This window comes from Rhyacophila brunnea, unplaced genomic scaffold, assembly GCF_057557595.1.
Source record: "Rhyacophila brunnea isolate RB1 unplaced genomic scaffold, BYU_Rbru_1.0 scaffold_12, whole genome shotgun sequence".
Taxonomy (NCBI): Eukaryota; Metazoa; Arthropoda; class Insecta; order Trichoptera; family Rhyacophilidae; genus Rhyacophila; species Rhyacophila brunnea.
The window spans coordinates 5,966,309-5,989,044 of NW_028232774.1; the positions used below are offsets into that span (position 1 = coordinate 5,966,309).

Below are 22,736 nucleotides of genomic sequence, written 5' to 3' on the forward strand. Positions count from 1 at the left end.
CGCTGAGCATGTCCCCCCTTAAGTGTATATGTACCTAATTGGAATTTTCACCGCCAACATTGAAAAAGTATCCTCGCATATGGTTGAAATCGCATGTAAAAATCAAAGCTTTGTGAAGTTAGCAGGACCTACCAAAGCCGGTGGCTCAACAATAAACAACTTCTTTTGTTGTTTATGAATGCCATGCTTGTTTCGGGGATTTTTACGGTGGTTTTCAGATTTTTTATGTGCTATGCTTAAATCGAACGTGGCGCGAAAAATATTATCTAACGATATAACGAGTAATACTAATAACGAGACAATTCAGTAGGTCCCATCTTCCTCGTAATAACCAAGTTCGACTGTATTATGTGTTTTATATAAATAAGTACAATTAATATTTTTTGTTGTTTGTACGCTTTTTGAAATTCCGCGCCCTATTGGGACATAATATAATAATATTTCTTTAATCTTTACAGGGATCGGAGTATGTAAAGGAGATAGTGGAGGTGGTCTTGTGGTTAGCAGCATTGAAAAAAATACTCCAACATGGTATTTGAGAGGAATTGTAAGCACGTCACCTGCAAGCGAAGATAACGATAAATGCAGTATAAATACATATTCAACATTCACGAGGCCTTTTATGCATAAAGATTTTATAGAAGAAGTGATTAACAGGTACGTACAAAATATTTTTTTGCTATATTTACTGACAGAAATCTGAAAATGGTTGGTTTGTCGTGATAAAACCCATTAACCAATTCTCATTGAAAGCCCAAACTAGCGGAAAATACGAAGCTTGCAATTTGAGACATTTTTTTGATAATTTACAATTTTCAACTGTATTAATTAATAAATATGTATCTGAGATAAATTTACAATTATTGTAAAAAAATGTGAATTTGTTACATTTTTACGTACACATTTTATTTCATCGTCATATTTATTATTAAAATTTAGTTTGAAATTTTAATTGAAAACTTAATCAACTAAATTTTAATAATAATTATGACAATAAAAATATAATAATAACGTAACTATGTATGTAAATATGTTACAAATTCACATTTTTTTTACAATTTTATTGTAAGCTTATCTTTGACTTAAAATAAAAATTTCAGATACATATTTATTAATTATTACAGTTCAAATTGAAAATAATCAAAAATAATATGTCTCAAATTGCAAGCTACGTATTTTTACGCTAGGTGCCTCTAGGAGGTAGAAGCATCCCCCTTAAATACCAATATATTCAGTTTGTTTTTTTAGAGCTTAATTACAATTTTAATGTTATAAACATACATCATTTTAAAAACACTTCTGAAAAAATATATAACAAATAGAAAAAAAACACCCAGCAGAATCTTACCTGCGTCTCTCGGGTTTTGCGCCTACGTACGTTTAACCACAATGCTTTAGGTATCCTATCTAATTGCGACAAATTTAAACTAATGGCCCTTACAATTCTCTCTGAATCGCTTTCCAAATTGAGTTACTATTGGCGATTGGCTTTAGTAACTTAACTTGGAAAGCACTTCAGCGCATCTATTCTATACACAAGACTGCTATCAGCCGCTATCGGCAGCTATCGAGGGTAGTTTATTACCCGTCTAAACAGTCAAAACGGTCTATCTCGCTCTAAAAGTTAGCACTGCCAAGAGAGGTGCTGTTAAAACATAGCAGTATTATGTATAGTATAGTTGCGCAGAGAGTATTGTAAGGGCCATTACTTAAAATTTGTCGCAATTAGATAGGATATAATATAGCATTGTGGTCAATGTGCGTGGGCGCAAAACCCGAGAGGCGCCGGTTCGATTCCTGCTGGTTGTCGTATTTTTTTCAAAAAAGGTTTTTTCTATTTGTTTATTTGTATTTTTTCAGAAGTGTTTTCAAAATTACGTATATCCAATAAAACTAATGTTACATTCTTAAATCTTGTGAATTATTCGCTGAATAAAAAAAATAGTTAATTAATGTTATGAGTTCAAACAGTTTGATTAAATTTCTGTGCTAGTGAATAATATAAGTTTTAGATATATCCACATTAATTTCTAAGGTTTTTCACCAAATAATTAAACCATTTTCATATTTTTAGAGAAGGCTGTACTATGCCGCATAATCCTCCAAATGGAATATATGTACTCATTGGACTACGAAACGTTGCTCCCGGAGAAGGGGTTGGTCACAAATCGCAGATCAGTTTAAGATGTGACAAAGGCTACATACAATCAAACGCAGATAACAACATTTGCGATGAATTTATCGACGATTGGATCAAAGAATTTCCAGTTTGCCAAATCCGTAAGAGACCGTATTATAGAATATTAGTATTTTCATTATTAAAACTATACCTATCTAAAAAAAATCAGTGTGTGTACTTATGTACGCGCGTTAGAAGTTATACTTCTTTGGCGTAACAAAAAAAAACTTGTGATAACCTTGATTCTTCGACTAGCTCTTAATTATTTTGTTAAATCACACACTCAAGAAAAAGCGCCGCTTATTGGAGCGCCGTTGGTTTATTTCTATACACTTTAACTTTTATAATTATTTCTCGTTGTTTTTATTTTTAAAGTAACAACTGTCACTGTCACGTTTAATCGTTTGTTTACGTAAGGAATATCAATGGCTGACAATAATAAATTCGTTGCCTAAGCAACGGAACAATTATACTATACAATTTGCGTTTGTATATCTACAGCTGACTGATTCGCAGCTATCTTCATACTGTCGCGCACGCTAAGCGAAAAATAGAATTCTTATTCATTTTTTATCGTAGGGCCCTCAAAATCAGTCATTACTCGGGCCTCTACATCACTAAATGTGGTAAAAGGTATCTTCTGGATAAGGTTACAAAGCAAAAAGTTTTCTTATATTCATCATCCTAAATTAGTGAAGAATACATATTATTTATCTAAAATGTCGAGGACATCTAATCTAATTGAAAAAATATCTCTTGTGGGGTTGTACTTGCTTCTCGACTTGTTACGGCCGTTGATTTTTGAATATTTTGTATTTTCAGAAATTAATGTGGTGCATGTTACCGTTTTGGAGATGCAGCCATCAACCAGAATGTGAGTGTTTTGTACTGAATCCACTTTTTACAACGTTTTTATTAGCTCGTAATCTTGTTTGTCTGGTGGTTGTTTGTCCAGTACAAATCTTGCAATCAATTTTTAACTAACCTTTCGACTAGCTAAACATTTGAAACTCTTAGAATATATCATAACACGACGCCAATGCATTCTTTAAATACTTTTAGCCATCTTTAAGCAGAATTGAATTCATTTTCAGTTAATTCTGTTTTGTATGGAAAGTTATTTCAGAAAAATCCATAAAAAGTAAAAGACTATTATTGGTTGCTAAGAGGGTAGTCCTAGCAACTAAATTATTAATATATACGTGCGTCACTATGGAAATCAAAATGAAATGTCAAAATGACATTTCTATATTTGTTTGTTTGTTTTTTATTTACTTCATATCAAGTACAAGTTTGAGCATATTGAGCATAATAATTCAACAGAAAATTTAAAAACGTTGTATATAAAAAGTTCTTTTTATCTTGTAATTATTATATTAAATAATTGTACCAGTTTCGTGCACCTCAAAGGGATATTTTCAACTGATATAAAATATAACAGACATTTAAAATAACCGTATTAAAAAAAAGAGACATTAAAGTAGCCTATACAACAAAATTATGCACCTACTCACATTTAGTAATTAAAATGAATGCATTGAATATTAGTAATTTTTCATTAGGCATAATAATTAATAGACACTACAAACAAAATTCTAATTATAGTAAACAAAAAAACAAAATTAAAATAACACTATGAAGCAATAACCACTTACTGACGCACTTACAGCACGCGGTGCCCTTAAAATACCTACTAAAATAATGATCTAAGACAGACTTGTTGACAAGTGACAAATTTGGTGGCGCGCCTCCCTAGGGGGCCCTGGAGCTGCTGCCAGGGAGCCGCGAAATATTTCAGTGCGAGGTCGAATTTTCACGCGATCACAATACTTTTTCCGATATGGATAAATAATCTACTCATATTTATAAATTACTAGCTGAAGTACCCGGCTTCGCACGGGGTCGCTTCGTGGTTATATTTATCTTAGATATTTGAAAAATAATAGGAGGTAATTATTTCTTTAATATTAAAATATCTGTGTAATACAATATGGCAATATAAAAATAATTATAATATGAGTAAAGGTCAAACATAAGAACACTAAATTAAAATCGAATCCAAAATATGAAAACGTTATTAATGTTATAAATATGTAGTAAAAAAAAAAATCAAAATTGGATGGAAAAAACAAACAACAAACTTTGTATGTTATATAATAATAATTTAGAAACCGCACACAACTGACAAAAGTTTCATCGCAATCGGATGAATGGTATAGGAACGCATACGAATAGTAGAAGAAGATGATTTTCTAATTCAGAAACCTTCGTGGGCATGCGCATGAAAACTCACCAAAGTTTCATTGCAATCGGATTAATGGTATAGGAACGCATACGAATAGAAGAAGAAGAAGATGGTTGTACTAATTCAAAAACCTTTGCGGGCTTGCGCACAACAACTGGTCAAAATTTCATCACAATCGGATGAATGGCATAAGAACGCATACAAATAGAAGAAGAAAAAGATGATTGTAGTAATTCAGAAACCTTTGCGGGCAAGGGCACAACAACTCACCAAAGTTTCATTGCAATCGGATGAATGGTATAGGAACGCATACGAATAGAAGAAGAAGAAGATGGTTGTACTAATTCAGAACTCTTCGCGGGCGTGCTCACAACAACTGGTCAAAATTTCATCGCAATCGGATGAATGGTATAAGAACGCATACAAATAGAAGAAGATAGAATAGAAGAAAAAGAAAATAGTTGTAACAATTCAGAGACCTTTGCGGCGTGAGCACAACAGTTGATCAAAATTTCATTGCAATCGGATGAATGGTATAGGAACGCATACGAATAGAAGATAGAATAGAAGAAGAAGATGGTTGTACCAATTCAGAAACCTTCGCGGGTGTTGGCACAATTACTGACGAAAAATTTGTTGCAGTCGGATGAATGGAAAAGAAACGCATACGAATAGAAGAATATAGAATAGAAGAAGAAGAAGAAGAAGAAGAAGAAGATAGTTGTACAAATTCAAAAACCATTGCGGGTGTTACCACAACAACTGACGAAGGTTTCATCGCAATCGGATAAATGGTATAGGGACCATACGAATAAAAGAAGATAGAATGAAGAAGAAGAAGAAGATGGTTGTACTAATTCAGAAACCTTCGCGGGTGTAGGCACAATTACTAACGAAAATTTTATTGCAATTGGATGAATGGAATAGGAACGCATACGAATAGAAGAATATAGAATAGAAGAAGAAGAAGATGGTTGTACTAATTAAAAAACCATTGCGGGTGTTACCACAACAACTGATGAAGGTTTCATTGCAATCGGATGAATGGTATAGGGACCATACGAATAAAAGAAGATAGAATGAAGAAGAAGAAGAAGAAGAAGATAGTTGTAATAATTCAGAAACCTTTGCGGGTGTTGGCACAATTACTGACGAAAATTTTATTGCAATCGGATGAATGGAATAGGAACGCATACGAATAGAAGAATATAGAATAGAAGAAGAAGAAGAAGAAGATGGTTGTACTAATTCAAAAATCATTGCGGGTGTTACCACAACAACTGATGAAGGTTTCATCGCAATCGGATGAATGGTATAGGGACCATACGAATAAAAGAAGATAGAATGAAGAAGAAGAAGAAGATGATGATTTTTCTAATTTAGAAACCTTCATGGGTGTGCATATAACCATTTGCCAAAATTTCATTGCAATCAGATGAATGGTATAGGAACCATACGAATAAAAGAAAATATAATAAAGAAGAAGAAGAAGATGATGATTTTTCTAATTCAGAAACTTTTATGGGTATGCATACAACCACTTACTAAAATTTCATTGCAATCGGATGAATGGTATAGGAACCATACGAATAAAAGAAAATATAATGAAGAAGAAGAAGAAGATGATGATTTTTCTAATTCAGAAACCTTTATGGGTATGCATACAACCACTTACCAAAATTTCATTGCAATCGGATGAATGGTATAGGAACGCATACGGGACAGACACACAGACAGACAGACATACAGACAGACAGACATTCATTTTTATATATTAGTATAGCCTATACTCTTTTCGCAAGTGCAAGCAATAAGTTTACAAAGTTTTATCGCAATCGGATGAACGGTATGGCTGCGCATTAAATACGAACAAACAAACACACAAACACACAAACACACAAACACACAAACACACAAACACACAAACACACAAATATTAATTTTTATATATTAGATATTGTACTAATTCAAAAACCATTGCGGGTGTTACCACAACAACTGACGAAGGTTTTATTGCAATCGGATGAATGGTATAGGGACCATACGAATAAAAGAAGATAAAATGAAGAAGAAGAAGAAGATGGTTATACTGTTTCAGAAACCTTTGCGCGTGTTAACACAACAACTGACAAAGGTTTCATCGCAATCGGATGAACGGTATAGGAACCATACGAATAAAAGAAGATAGAATAAAGAAGAAGAAGATGATGATTTTTCTAATTCAGAAACCTTCATGGGCGTACATACAACGACTTACCAAAATTTCATTGCAATCGGATGAATGGTATAGGAACCATACGAATAAAAGAAAATATAATGAAGAAGAAGAAGAAGATGATGATTTTTCTAATTCAGAAACCTTTATGGGTATGCATACAACCACTTACCAAAATTTCATTGCAATCGGATGAATGGTATAGGAACGCATACGGGACAGACACACAGACAGACAGACATACAGACATTCATTTTTATATATTAGTATAGCCTATACTCTTCCCGCAAGTGCAAGCAATAAGTTTACAAAGTTTTATCGCAATCGGATGAAGGGTATGGCTGCGCATTAAATACGAACAAACAAACACACAAACACACAAATATTAATTTTTATATATTAGATTAGATATTGATTTTTTAGTTAAACAAAATATTATACAAACTTTATATTAACCTAATTGCGACAACATACTTATGTGAAACAGTATTTTCATCATAACTGGTAATAAAATATAAACATAGGGCGTATCTTTCAACGGTGACTTTGGAGCAAACCCTGCGAATTACGAGTATCATTTCAAACATTGTACCAGATATTGATTTATTATGTAAAAATAATTACAAGATAAAAATAACTTTTTATATACAACGTTTTTAAATTTTCTGTTGAATCATATAAACTTGACTTGACTTGACTAGCTTAAAAGATCAAAAAAAATGTATTTGATAGAAATAATACTGAAATGTCATTTTGACACTCATATTGATTTCCATAGTAACGCATGTATATATTAATAATTTCCTAGCAACCAATAATAGTGGATTGGATTGCGGATTTCTTCCGAAATAACTTTTCATAGGAAACAGAATTAACTGAAAATGAATTTAATTCTACTTAAAGATGGCTAAAAGTATTAAACAAACGCATTTGCATCGTGTTCTGATTTATTCTAAAAGTTTCAAATGTCTAACTAGTCGGTGAAGTTAATTAAAAATCGATTGCAAGATTTGTACCGGACAAATAAGAAAGCGACCTAATAAAAACGTTGTAATATGCAAACATTCCCTTCTCATTAAATTGTGTTTTAAGTTTTTTTAATTTTTTGCCTTACAAGCAATTTAATGAATTGTTCTATATTTTTAATAAAAATGTACTTATAATAATAATTAATGGTAAATAAATTACTGTTGTTTACTAAAGACTAAAATTTTTGGAGAGAGGAGCCTTGAATTTTTACTTTCTGATTTCGGGGGGGTATGAGAAAGTTTGAGAATAACTGATCTAAGACCACGAATCCTTCACCCAGGCTAACATTGGTGATAAACTTCACGTAAATGCTTGGTACTAACATTTATTCATTTCAGTGTAGGCTGCGTCATACCGAATCATCCGGCAAACGGTAGATTTGCTGCATTGACTATGGAGAATAAGAATCCTGGAGACGTTGTGCCACCACATTCAATAATCTCCTTAAAATGTTCGCCTCGGTACAGTTCTTCTTCTGAAGAAAACGTTTGCGATGCCAATACAAACAATTGGAAGACAGACATCGGAACCTGTTTGAGTGAGTCAATTAGTCATAATTATTAACTCGGATTCGGTAATTTCCAAAACCACTTCAATCTTGGTGATTCTTTTGAGATTGTTTGGATTTAAAAAAATTACAAAACCTCTGTGTTTTACTCTGGTGCGATCGCATTTGCGCGTATCACGAGAACCGACATTTTTATGTGAAGCATCAACGAACAGGGATACCGTTGAGAAGAAAGGTACTATGTGCCATAAATCAAATGTGTGGGAAATTAAGAAAAACATTTTGTTTGTTAAGAACAGTTATTTATTTTTTTAGTAAAATTTCAATGCAAGTCCGATATTCATAGGTTACAATTAGGAATTGCAATACCGAATTAAAATGTCAATACCGGTTTTTCGGTATTTCTCATTGAATACCGGTATTTCTTAAACATTAAAAAAACAGAATATAGGTAATAAAATCTTTTAAAAAATATATTTTATAGCGAAAACCTACCTACGTTAATACATTTATTATGTTGACATTTAAAAATATATTATATTAATCATAATTGTAGAACTAGTGATTTTTTACAAATAATTTTAACATATGAATTGATAATTTTAACAAAAGACCTCAAAAGTTCATTAAGTGCAAAAAGTCCGGCTGCAGAAAAAGCTTCTTAAATTCAACGCTTGTACAGTCATCAATAATTATAGAATAATTGAACATTTTTGTCACAGATGTTTTCTATTTCGAAATAATATTATGATAATTCATCGCGACAATTTATATTATATTTGATTGATTATAATATATTTGATGAAATTTGTTTATTATTTTTTCACCTCTGTTTGATTCACTCAATATATTTACATTTTAGCAGCACATAACTTATAATTCATTTTCAAAAACGTAAACGAGTGTGCTTTCTTAATACCGAAAATTTCGGTATTGATAAATACTGAAATACCGGTATTGCAATCTCTAGTTACTATACTTAAAAAAGCAATTTGATGGCACTGCTCTGATCGATCATAAAATGTTTTCTATATTTCTGGAGCCATAGCCGTTTTGCAATTTAACGCACACTTGGCACCTATTCCACGTAAAATATGGTTTTTTGTGTTTTTGGTACTTTGCACCTTTCTTCTCAACGGTATTCTATTTACGCCTGGGAATGTCTCAGGAGCAGATGCCCAAGACTGAGGTTCAGTACACATAACTATCGACACACTTGGAAAGGTATTCGTTATGTCCTTATCAGATGATCAGAATGTGCATATACTTCATTTATGTCTCATTGATCTTCAAGGCCATGTTTTTTTGCGGATGCTTTGAGTGAAACTAGTTTATACTAGAATATATTATTATCTGGATCTAGCAATAATATATATGGTCACTAGTTTACAAAATATATTTCCATTTGTCACTACTTTTTAAGCCCGTACAGCCTTCTCCAGGGCGGTGTTAAACAATATACATGCTAGGGCAGTGGTCGGCAAACCGCGGCTCGCAAGCAAATGTGGCTCTTTGGCCCCTTGGGTGTGGCTCGGCCACAAATGACCACGTATAGGCTAAACATTGAAAGATAGAGGAGTCAAAATGTCTTCGAATATAACCAACCAGGAAGTCGAAGATCTTAAATTGGTTTCAGCTTTATCAACGAGTCTTGTGACATAAATGATACAGCACAAGTTTCACGTTTTGTACGATTTATTTCATCTACCTATAGGTCCTAAAGAAAAACTTGTAGGATTATTGCCACTCAAATGTTAAACACGTAGAGAAGATATTGCAAATGTTGTAATTGAGTGTATTGAAAAACATCATATTCTAGTCGATAAAATTGTGTCAATTTCAACAGACGGGGCGGGGCTTTAAGTATGACCGGCATAAGAAAAAAAAATCACGAGATACTTGCTTACCATTGCATCATTCGTCAAGAAGAGCTTTGTGCGCAGACATTTTCAAAGTTATGGAATTGGTGATTAAGATTACCAACTCTATTATAGATAAAGCTTATCGATAAAGAATTATGGAGCTCTAAATTTGAACATCTCTGTGATTATATGGACATATTGGAGAAAAACAAATGTGAACATGTTTCACAGCACAAGTTTAGTAGTTTGCTTTGAAAGAGCTGGAGAAGGAAGACATGATGATTTTTAATACCTGGAATAGTATTCCTGACTCATGTGTTCAGTTGAAAAAACTAGCGTTTGCTGTTCTTTCCCTTTCCAGTTCCACATATTCATGCGAACAATCTTTTTTAAGAATAAACCTTATCAAGAGTAAATTGAGAAGTCGTCTTATTGATGAGAACCTGGAATCGTGCCTAAAATTAAAAACAACAGCATACAAACCTGACTTATCCAAACTTTTCAGGGAGATGCAAGGCCATTGTTCACATTAAGTGTTTGTCAGTCATTGTCATGATAATAATAATAATTTTATGGTTACCTTACTTACAATTTAATTTTTATAAATAAATAAGATCAGTATTAAGAATGATATCACGTCAGCAGTGTGCCTACCTATATACCTATATAGTTTAAGAAATTTGGCTCTCAAAAGAAATCTCAATCGTTGTACTGTTGATATTTGGCTCTGTTGACTAATGAGTTTGCCGACCACTGGGTTAGGGCATCAACGTGTCGAAGACCATTATAGTGTTCGGACAAGTCGTAACTTTACTCGAAATTCTACATTTTTCATTTGTATTTACTGTAAAATGCAATCATTTGCAAACTTGCTTGTTAAGTAAATTTTAACAAAATGATAATATAAATTACATTAATTTCTACAGATTTTCAAGATTATACGTGTGGATTATGAGATTTTTATAAATTATCTTAATATTATTTTTGGATAATTTTTTATTAATTTAAAGCTGTAGAAGTAAATTCAAATTAAGCCTATGATTACGAAAATGTTGCCACTCAGGTAATAGGTTAATTAAGTGAATTTTTGATCAGGTGTTTGGAAAACTGAGAAATAGTTTTTTTCCATTTTAAAAACTCCCTTGCGTTATGTACTGAAATCTGGTTTTTATAGAACGCCCGCTCTGTTCATTTAATTTGATAGTTGATTTAATAATATAATTTCATGTTCTTGTTTCTTTTTCAGAAATGTGCGACTCTCTTGAGAGTCTAAGTGTCAAGTTTAGTTGTTTTAACCCATTCTCCAAAGACGAAAATCAATTACTCGGCTGCGACGTACCCGTTCCTTCTGGTTCATTAGCCACGCCAACTTGCGAAGTGGGACACTATTCTGATGAGCGATTACCAACTTTGGTTTGTAAAGATGGATATTGGGACCAAAGTATTCCGAAATGTTCTGCAAGTAAGAGAACTTTATTTTGTCTATGGTCTGTACAGTGTATTTTAATCATTGGTATGATTTTCAGAAGGTCCTACATTTTGAAATCATTTTAGATTTTTTAAACATGAACGCACTATGTACCAGTTGCGAAGGGTGGGGGTAGGCTGTAAAGATCGGACATAAATAGTTCACAATAAACTTCGTCAGTCATAAGTATCTGTTATCATTGAACTAAGTCTACAATTTACAGATGGTGTTGGTTAGTTTTTTTTTAAATTCATTTAAACACTGCAAAACCAAGCCATAATAGACAATAATAAAAAAATAGTCGTCTATCTATAAAATATCAAAAATTATGCCATTAAACCTAACATAATTTTCAATATTTTATAGATGTAGTAATATATTTATCTGCTATAGTTCGGTATAGATAGGGCTTAATTTTTTTATTTTAATATGGTGTAATATGTATTCTTAATTCAACGAAAACAAATAAGTATGAATGAAAAAATGTGCACTATTCTGTCGAATGGCCCATAACATCCCAAAATTATTATGGTTTTGCTTAGGCAAGCTTTAATTGATTTTTAAAAACTAACCAACACCATCTGTAAATTGTAGTCTAAGTTCAATAAAAATTAATACGAATGACTGACAAATTTTAATGTGCACTATTTATGTCGGATCTTAACAGTCTACATCCACCCTTCGCCACTGCTATGTACCCATCATCTATTTTAAGTGATTTTTTATACAAGCTCCCGGTTTATTAAATACCGCTGATCCATGATCAAAAACCGACAAATGAAATAAAACAATAAAACATCAAGATAGATCCACCTTTAAATCTTTCTATTAGCATGTGCGCACCCTGGTGACAACGTAATTCCAGTCTTTGGGAAAGTGACAATTTGAATCAATATTTTACTGGAAGAAAAAATATATTAAAGTACATCATTTTTAAAAACCTCCTAAAATTAAAATAAGGTACAGTGGGATTCGAATTCACATCTGACCTTATAGGAACTGAAGATCATGCCCAGGATGATTAATTGATCATCAGGCAGCATCCTTCACTACGACTTGATTCTACCTGAATCGAAATTCTGCGGCACCCAGAGCCGATGTCGGAGGAATATCCGTGGCACTCTTGATTTGATTCATCCACCTCGCTCATTCTCTTCGTCTAAAATTTTATAAATGTCACAAGATTTTTCTTTGTCGTTCTAGTCTCAGTTCTGTCGTTGGAGTTCTACCAGCAATATTTATAATATAAAATCACTGAGATTGTGTGGCGATAAGCTGCATGAGTTCAGGTTTCTTCAGGAATGGCTGCAGATGAATCTTCAAAATTATCCGGTTGTAAAACCCCGTTTCGCGATGTGTAACTCATTTTTTTACCGTTTTAAAGACTACGAATGATTTTTGCATAATTATACCCGTCAATTTTTACCTTGTTTTATTCAAATTGTTCCACAATCAATGTATTCGGATCATCTAAATTTCAAAACTGTTTTTTCGACCATGTCCTATCCTAATAAGATCATTATGGGCCTTCACATTGTGGGGGTTTGTATTAACAGAATTTGTTTATACGAGAAATGTATGTCAGCCACATGCTCAACCTATTAGATCCATCCTATGACACATACACAAATTGAAAAACAATATGTGTACTTGCCAGACCCAGGATTCGAATTTGGGACGCACGACGCGATAGACCGACGCTTAAGCCGCGCGGCCATCATGGGTAGAGTTTTGCGAGATGATTGATGAGATTACGAGATGAGTTGATCTCGTGGCTCTCCTTGGGACAAATTTGACTGTGTCAATAATACCAAATGGTATGTTTATAAAAACAGTTATATGTTTACAGTATGTGGAAGACAAGTATCCAGTTCTAATCTTATGTCAAATAATATTGATAAATATGCAAAGAAAGGGGAATTCCCTTGGAACGCAGTAATATATATGGAGGACGGGGAAGGCGAATTTATTTATAGATGTGGAGGAACTATAATTAGCAGACGACATATTATTAGTGGTACGTATACTATATATCTATATATTATTTTTATTAATAGTAACTTGAAAATGAATCACTTACTAAAACCAAAACCACATGCCCTATTAAAATTCCATACAAAAGTGCCTGAATTCCCCATCAAAAATTTTTAATAGCATAACCGAAGTCAAAATATCTATAATACAAAATAATAAATTATTTCGACTCCTTCAATGGATGTTGGCGCCGAGAATTGACAATAGGCAACAGTAATCTCTGCCGAGATGGAGACGATTCCAGGTCCAGCGACTAGGGAATCCAATCCCGGGATCCCGGTCAATTTTCGATACCTATGAATCCCGGGATTAGCAAACATAATCCCGAAATATCCAGGATTGATTTTTTATCAATCACAATCAATTAGTATGTGTATAAAATTATGTTAGTGAAGTGTATGCACATGTCATAGGAAGAATCTTCGGATGTTCACGGATAATAAATAACCATTTGTTGTTGTCATACGCAATCAGAAAACATCAGAAAAATAATAAATTCGTTAATTTAACCAGCTAGACGTCACTGACCTTCTGGCACGCGAACGGCGTCTAACCGCCAGTGCCATGGAGTGCAGGCAGGCACTTGTTTCTACGCCGAATTTTATGAACATTATCTTTTCTTACATAAATAAAAAAAACTTTTTTACTTTCACATTATTATCTATATTACAACTTTATTATTATTTACTCCATTAAACCCATGTATTTCCAAGATTGAACGTACACAATATTAACATTAAATGTCTTAAATAGTATAAATTATACTAGACTAAATAAAAACTAGAGTAAATAAAAAAAATATTAACTATCGAATAAAACGCCAATCCCGGGACCAGTCCGGGGATCCCGGGATCGTCAAATTGTAATCCCGAACTCCCGGGAACAAAAGTTTGGCTCAAGATCGGATTCCCTACCCGCGACAGCTAAAAAGATGCGACAGTAAAATAATATAGTACATATTATTATGATGTTTTAAAAAATATGTTATCAGTACGTAACCCGGACCAGGAAATTAGCGGTAAAAAATGTCTCCGGCGTGCCTCTACTATAATTCTTATTAATACATGACACATAATAAAATAATAAAAACAACCCCTGCGACGCGATAATAAATAATAAAATACTGAACAGTGCATACTTACTAATAGATCTAAAGTTAATCAACTTCCCCAAGACTTTGTGTGCCTACCGACAACCAAGCGTTCCCCGGGGCTATGATGTTACCCCTTTTACGTAATAATAGCTTTTCACTACCTTAACCAAAATTAACCATAATAATATTAGAGTTTATCTTTCATGTCTTCTTTCTTAGTCTAAATGAATAAACAAGTGTGCGCGGAAGGTTTTTCACCGTAACCACTGTGTTTAATATAATATGCTGTTGCATGATGTAATGTTTAATTCATCTGTGCCTCCTCCTCTACTCAAACCCGTAAATGAAGGACGTCAGAGTATCACCACGCAGCATCCAGCCGGACAGAGTTCACACTAACTACCTTAAGGGGGGACATGCTCGTCGAAGGTCAAAATTGAGTTTTTATTGTATATTCAAACCATGATCCTGGACACTCCTTAAACGTTGTAGATGATCTATTTATATACTTTTGAAGCCTTATTATCCTTTATAGTTATTTTAAACATTTGATGACTGCATGAAGTATTTTTGTTACATAAAATAGTATTCTTTTAAACCTCTCGCTCTAATGTTTTAGAATATAGTCATATTTCGGTACATAACTGTGCAGTGGTGTTAAGATTTTTTACATTTATTAATTTTTAAACGCATTTATAAAACCATTAGCATAATTTATTACGAGATAATTTTTGTAAAATATTCACGATAAAAAATTATATTGATAATCTCTGTGATCCCAAATTTGACAAGAATTAGGCATTTTATTATTCAAAAAATCGGCAAGATTAACACATTTGAAGATGATTCTAAAGATATTTATTATAAGCTATGTCTTTGACCATTCAAGTGTGATAAACATTTTATGAATAATGATTGCTTTATAATAATTATTGACCTAAGAATAAGGTAGTGTTTTTTTGAAATACGCCATTTCTTTTGTCATTCCCCAGTGGTTAAGCTACAACATATGGCCGTAGCCATAAATTGACAAACTATAATTGAAGTAAAGAGTAAAATGATATTGACGCGCGTGTTTGAACATGTACCGTTTAAAAAAAAATAAAAAAAAATTCGGTTAGCTACATGTTCAAACACGCGCGTTAACATAATTTTACTTCCTACTTTAATTATAGTTTGTCATTTTATGGCTACGGCCGTATGTTGTAGCTTAACTACTGGGGAATGACAAAAGAAATGGCGTATTTCAAAAAAACACTACCTTATTCTTAGGTCAATAATTATTATAAAGCAATCATTATTCATAAGATTTTTATCACACTTGAATGGTCAAAGACATAGTTTATAATAAATATCTTTAGAATCATCTTCAAATGTGTTAATCTTGCCGATTTTTTGAATAATAAAATGCCTAATTCTTGTCAAATTTGGGATCACAGAGATTATCAATATAATTTTTTATCGTGAATATTTTACAAAAATTATCTGGTAATAAATTATGCTAATGGTTTTATAAATGCGTTTAAAAATTAATAAATGTAAAAAATCTTAACACCACTGCACAGTTATGTACCGAAATATGACTATATTCTAAAACATTAGAGCGAGAGGTTTAAAAGAATACTATTTTATGTAACAAAAATACTTCATGCAGTCATCAAATGTTTAAAATAACTATAAAGGATAATAAGGCTTCAAAATTATATAAATAGATTATCTACAACGTTTAAGGAGTGTCCAGGATCATGGTTTGAAAATACAATAAAAACTCAATTTTGACCTTCGACGAGCATGTCCCCCCTTAAAATCGACAGTCGTTTTATCATCACGAATTACAATGAAGACACTGCCGTATAGTTGCATAGACACACGGATCGAATGCAAGAATTGAGACAATATCATTGCAATCAGCGTATCTTTTGGATAGCGTTGGCTGTAAAAATTAATGAACTGTGTAGGGTTGGTTCTTTCCACAGGGTGGATATAGGAAGGTGATGCTGGGAGGAAGGAACGACGGCAACTGGATCTAATTTGAGATTGAATCACATCTGCAAGCTTGCTGATGACATATATTGTGTTGCATTAAATTTAATTTCTAGCTGCACACTGTTACTTCGCGTTTAACGACACCCAAATCAATCCAAATGAACTGCGGGTAGCAGTAGGGAAGATGTTCGGTGAATTTAATCACAGAGAAGAAATGCAGGATACCTACATTCAAAAAATTCAGGTGACAGTTCTAGAAGTATACCATATTATGATACCTAATTATGTTTAGTGCCAGACATATATGCAATACTCTCTCAGTAATCCGCCACCCCAAAAAACCAGACAAGTATCCAATTAGTGAAAGCAGCGGATTATAGTGCATACATAAAAAAATATGGTAAAAATTAAAACAAGTATTTCGTAAAAATAATTTTTTTGAGAAATTTTTACTAGCAAATTATGGTTTTATTTATAATCAAAATCAAGTACCCATTTACTAAATTATACATATTTATAAACTAAGTTTATTAACTAAATATTAAACAGTAAATCATTTGACACAACCAGTTGTTCAGTGAGGCAGATATTCTTGAATGGCTTATGATTCCTGGCTTTCCCTATGATCAAAAGCTTCATGTTGTGTATACCGGTTGCATTGGAGCACGGTATAAAAATTGACCGTATCACAATGCGGTCCTTGGGCACTTTCCTCCTTGGTACATTACTTTCTTCGCGATGAACGTACGTTTTACGAAGGAGAAGTTTCCAAAATAAACCCGTCTCATCTGCGTTGAACTAACGACTACTGAATTTGACAATGGAATACCGGCAAATTATAGAGCTTGATTTTTTGCTTTCAACTAGTAAAAATAACGTCGGATTATAGTAGTTATCGAATAATCGAGCGGCGGATTACTGAGAGTGTACTGTAGTACAATGCTATTTCATTAATGACGTTATATTATAATAACACTATTTGGGTCCATTTTATCGGTAGGGCTGAATTTCTATCAAATACATACGGATCCACCGGTTCTTGGCTTAAAGCTTCCATGCAAATATAGCAAATTTTTAACCGAATTCAGTGTGGACATTCTAGGTGTGCATAATATATGCTTCACAAAAAAACCCTTGGAAGAGTCCTTACTGCATGTCTTGCAATATGTACATAATATATCCCTTCCCTAAAGGCCTAAAACGACTTAGCCATTATATCGGGTCCACAGCGACTTTCATTTGTTTAGTTTTATAATTTAGTTTTTGAAATTTTGTTTTCTTTTTAAGGGCCCGCATGCTCATATGCATGTATTTTCAGAGCATAATCCTGGACATTCCTTAAACGTTGTAGATAATCTATTTATATAATTTTGAAGCCTTATTTTCCTTTATATTTATTTAAAAATTTTGAACATGTACCTACCTACCGTTTTAAAAAAAAATCGGTTATGTACATGTTCAAACACGCGCGTTAACATGATCTTACTCCCTACTTCATTTATCGTTTGTCAATTTATGGCTACGGCCGTATGTTGTAGCTTGCCTAGCCTAGCCACTGAGAATTGCCAATAGAAATGGCGTATTTTAAAAAATACTACCTTATTCTTACCTCAATAATTATTATAAAACAATCATTATTCGTACGTTGCCAAAGACATGGTTTATAATCATTATCTTTAGAATTATCTTCAAATGTGTTAATCGTGCTCATTTTTTGAATAATAAAATGCCTAATTCTTGTCAAATATGGGATCACAAAGATTATAAAATATAAATTTTTATCGTAAATATGTCACTATATTTATAATTTTAATATTAATTTTACTGATGGTTAGTAAATGCGTTTAAAAATTATTAAACCTAAAAAATCTTAACACCACTGCACATGGATGTACTGAAATATGACTATATTCTAAAACATTAGAGCGAGAGGTTTAAAAGAATATTATTTTATGTAATAAAAATACTTTATGCAGTCATCAAATGTTTAAAATAAATATAAAGGATAATAAGGCTTCAAAATTATATAAATAGATTATCTACAACGTTTAAGGAATGTCCAGGGTTATGCTCTGAAAATACCATAATAGCTCCATTTTGACCTACGCTGAGCATGTGGGCCGTTAAGTCTTGAATTCAACGTTTGATTATAATATATTATATAATATATATATATATATATATATATATATATATATCTATATATATAAAACAAAGTCGGGTTAGTTACACCATTTATAACTCAAGAACGGCTGGACCGATTTTTATGATCTTTGATTTGTTGGATTTGTCTCCGCCCCGAATAGCAGAATAACATTTAAAACATTGGATAAATCACGGAAAAAATAAAATTATGAAGAAAATTAATTTTCTCATACATTTTGTATGGAAAGGCTTTTGACTGACATCGATGAATTTGAACGATGAAAACCTCGCGCATTCGAAAATAAAAGAAAATCAAAAAAAATTTAAATCCGTATACAACGCCATCTCTGATACATGACAGAAACAATAAAGAAGAAACAAACAAACAAAAGAAATAATGATAACCGAACTGTCAATGGTGTAGTGTGCCCAACATTTCGTGCTTCATGTCAACAGCTCAGTTTGCTTGAAAACGATACTCATTGGGATATGACAATCGCTGAAGCAATTGTTTCTGCATCTCCAAGTCAGATACGCACATTATTTGATATCATTATTTCGACATGCTTCTCATCGAATCCACCTGGACTGTGGAACAAGTACAAGGATGACATGTCAGAAAACATTTTACATCAAATTCGTGTCAGTTCATGGAATCCCGATCTCAAGGTGAATGAGGAGATACATAACCAGGCTTTGCTTTCGATCGAATACATATGCTACCTCATGTGCGGCAGTTTGTTAGTCAAGTTAGGGATGCCAACGCCACATCGTTGAATGAACGACGCTTTCAATCGAGAATTGGAACGTGAACGTTAATATGATCGAGATGCATTGAGCCAATCAGTTCGAACGAATGTACCACTGTTGAACCCCCAACAGAAAGAAGTGTATGATACGTTAATGAAGGCAATTGATAATGGAAATGGTGGATTATTTTTTCTCGACGCGCCCGGTGGAACTTGGAAGACATTCCTCATGTCATTGATTTTGGCTACTGTTCGTGCGAGATCCGAAAATGCTGTAGCAGTTGCTTCTTCTGGGATAGCGGCCACGTTGCTAGAAGGATGCCGAACGTCTCATTCAACGTTGAAATTGCCCTTAAACCTTCAAACGACTGAAAAACCGACATGCAACATTGCGAAACACTCAGCAATGGACAAAGTTTTGGTGGCAAGTTAAACCATCACATGGGATGAATTCACAGTAGCGCACAAACGTGCATTGAAAGCACTCAATCGAACTATGAAAAATCTGCGCAATGACTCAAGAAGTTTTGGAGGTGCAATGATTCTACTATCTGGCGATTTCCGCCAAACACTACCAGTCATTCCAAGATCGACCGCTGCCGATGAAATAATGGCTTGCCTCAAATCATCGACTCTGTGGCGCTATGTGAAGAAACTTCAGTTGACGACAAACATGCGAGTTGCATTGCTAAACGATTCATCTGCCGAAGATTTCTCCAAGCAATTGCTGACTATCGGTAATGGCCGTGTTTCAGTCGATGAATCGAACGGATTGATTTCGTTTCCGCTGAATTTTTGCAATTTCGTCTCAACTTAGGACGAACTCATCAACAAAGTGTTCCCAAACATCATTGCTAACCACAAAAATCACAACTGGTTGAGTGAACGAGCATTCTTGCGGCAAAAAACAAAGATGTGGATCACTTAAACTTCACAATTCAAAATCAAATCGTTGGTCCACTGCATTCCTTCAAATCTATCGACTTTGTAACAAACGAAGACGAAGCAACCAACTATCCAACTGAATTTTTAAACTCATTGGATCTGCTTGGCTTGCCACCGCACAATTTACAACTGAAGGTTGGCTCGTAGTCATCATGCTTTGAAATCTGAACCAACCAAAACTATGTAACGGAACGCGTTTGGTGGTGAGAAAACTCATGGGCAATGTGATTCACGCGATGATAATCAAAGGAATGTTCAAAAATGAGGAAGTTCTCATTCCGAGAATTTCGATGATCCCAACCAATATGCCATAAGTGTTTAAACGAATTGAATTTCCAATTCCAAAGGGAAACAACCCGAGTGCAAACCCATCCAGCAAATAGTTTAACAGAAAGTAGTGCAACAATGCTACGCGAATCATTTCGATTCGCTTCAATAAAGCAAATGCCTTGCTGCCACGTGAATTACATTATTTTTCTTTTCTTTTGACCATGTCCGATCCTAATAGGATCATATGGGCCTCCACAGAGTGGAGGTTTGTATTAACAGATTTTATTTTGACTAGAAATGGATGTCAGCCACTTGCTCAACCTATTAGGACCATACTCTGACTCATGCACAAATTGAAAAACAATATGTGAACTTGCCAAACCCAGGATTCGAACCTGGGACCCTCGACACTATAGACCGGCACTTAATCCACGCGGTCATCGTAGGTGTACAGTGTGTACAGTTCAATGTAATTAAAATACTTTTCATTTTGATTTGATTTTTGCACATTTATTGAACATATTCATTTTGAGTATTCATTTTAACTTAATAAAAAACTGAATTTAATTCAGCTAATAGGTTAACACAAGATTATTGATTCTGAGGCGGTACGAAGTTCGCCGGGTCAGCTAGTTATATATATATCTAACGTTTTATGATTGCAGATTAAAAAAATCGAAGTTCCAGTTATTTATGGAGGGGTGGAAGAATACTCAGATTTAGCAATAATAGTTTTAGAAACGCCAATAATATTTTCTGAATATGTAATGCCGATATGTTTAGATCTTCAAAATTTGGAAATTGATAGACGAAACTCCATAGATGGTACTCTAGCAAGGGTATGTATGTATTAAATACCTTATAAAAAGATTGTTCTAATAAACAGCTATGAACTTATAATTAATCTCTTAATAATATTGTGTAACTTAAGAGTTTAATACAATATTATATGAAATTTAAAAAACTGGCTGAAGTTTATCAGTGATAATTTTAATGGTGTTTTTATGGGTTAATTAAATAATGAGATTAATTATTTGATTTTTTTACTTGCCGTGGGTTAGTTAAATACTGTTGGGAGTAGGTATATAGTTAATCATGTAGAATTTTCATAGGCTTTGATGCTGGCTTTACTTGCTGTTGAAGGCTTTGTGATTAATAATAACTAGATGTTACTTGACAATTTTATATCTAATAGCACCTGTACACGTGCATTGATTTACATGCACCAATCGTGTGTATTTTAAACAATCGCCATAATAAATGTTTACATGTAGAAGTGATGGCTGTCTCTCAAATCTCATTCTTCAAGCGTAAGCGAGACGTGATGTTGTTATTGTATGGTGCTATTGGACAGGTTCGTAGATAATCGGTAAACGTCAAAATATTCTATGCAGTGTAGTTCGTATTTCTTCCGGTAGGTTCGCCACTTACATGCACTACTGCACATGCAAGTACTAATAATTGTTGCGTGAAACTTTTTTGATCCGTTCATGCAATCTTGCAACTTGCATGATAATACGTGTTTATGCCGAAATTCTTCGTATCCGGAAATTTGTACGTAAACAGTTCACCGCAGACACGTATTCGTGCGTAGCAGTACGTGAAACATGAGTTCGTGTAACATTTAATCAAATGATGAGTTCTTCGTTGAACATTTCACCGTGGAGTATATTTGTACGTATGCTACAACATGTGGCGAATTTTATGATATATCTTTACTAGGTTATGTTAGGTAAGGTTAGAGTTAATCTAATTGGAACAGTACTATTTGCAAACTATCGCCTTCACCGCATTTTGTAAGATACGTATAAATGTATTGCACGGTGAAATGTTCAACGAAGAAATCGTCATTTGATAAAATGTTATACAAACTCATGTTTCACGTACTGCGGCGCACGAATAAGTGTCTCACGATGAACTGCATATGTACAACTTACATGTAACTGAAATCCTTTAGGATGAATCGATAATTTTATTAAATAGAGAACAGATCGCGCTTGTCACTTAT

General features: G+C 33.4%; 2 protein-coding genes across 3 annotated transcripts in view; one reads left to right on the forward strand and one right to left on the reverse strand.

Moving 5' to 3' along the window:
* The window catches only part of LOC147077701 (ovochymase-1-like), a 153,942-nt gene that overhangs the window by 77,453 nt on the left and 53,753 nt on the right, over positions 1-22,736 (reverse strand). The window lies entirely within an intron of this gene.
* LOC147077704 (ovochymase-1-like) overlaps positions 1-22,736 on the forward strand; it is a 54,708-nt gene that overhangs the window by 26,274 nt on the left and 5,698 nt on the right. For both annotated transcript variants that reach the window (XM_085960678.1, XM_085960677.1), the window contains exons 11-18: positions 459-657; positions 2,075-2,280; positions 3,002-3,053; positions 8,007-8,206; positions 11,285-11,500; positions 13,356-13,523; positions 16,733-16,863; positions 21,394-21,567. In XM_085960678.1, coding sequence (XP_085816804.1) covers positions 459-657; positions 2,075-2,280; positions 3,002-3,053; positions 8,007-8,206; positions 11,285-11,500; positions 13,356-13,523; positions 16,733-16,863; positions 21,394-21,567 — 1,346 coding nt within the window. The remainder of the gene's footprint in view (positions 1-458; positions 658-2,074; positions 2,281-3,001; positions 3,054-8,006; positions 8,207-11,284; positions 11,501-13,355; positions 13,524-16,732; positions 16,864-21,393; positions 21,568-22,736) is intronic.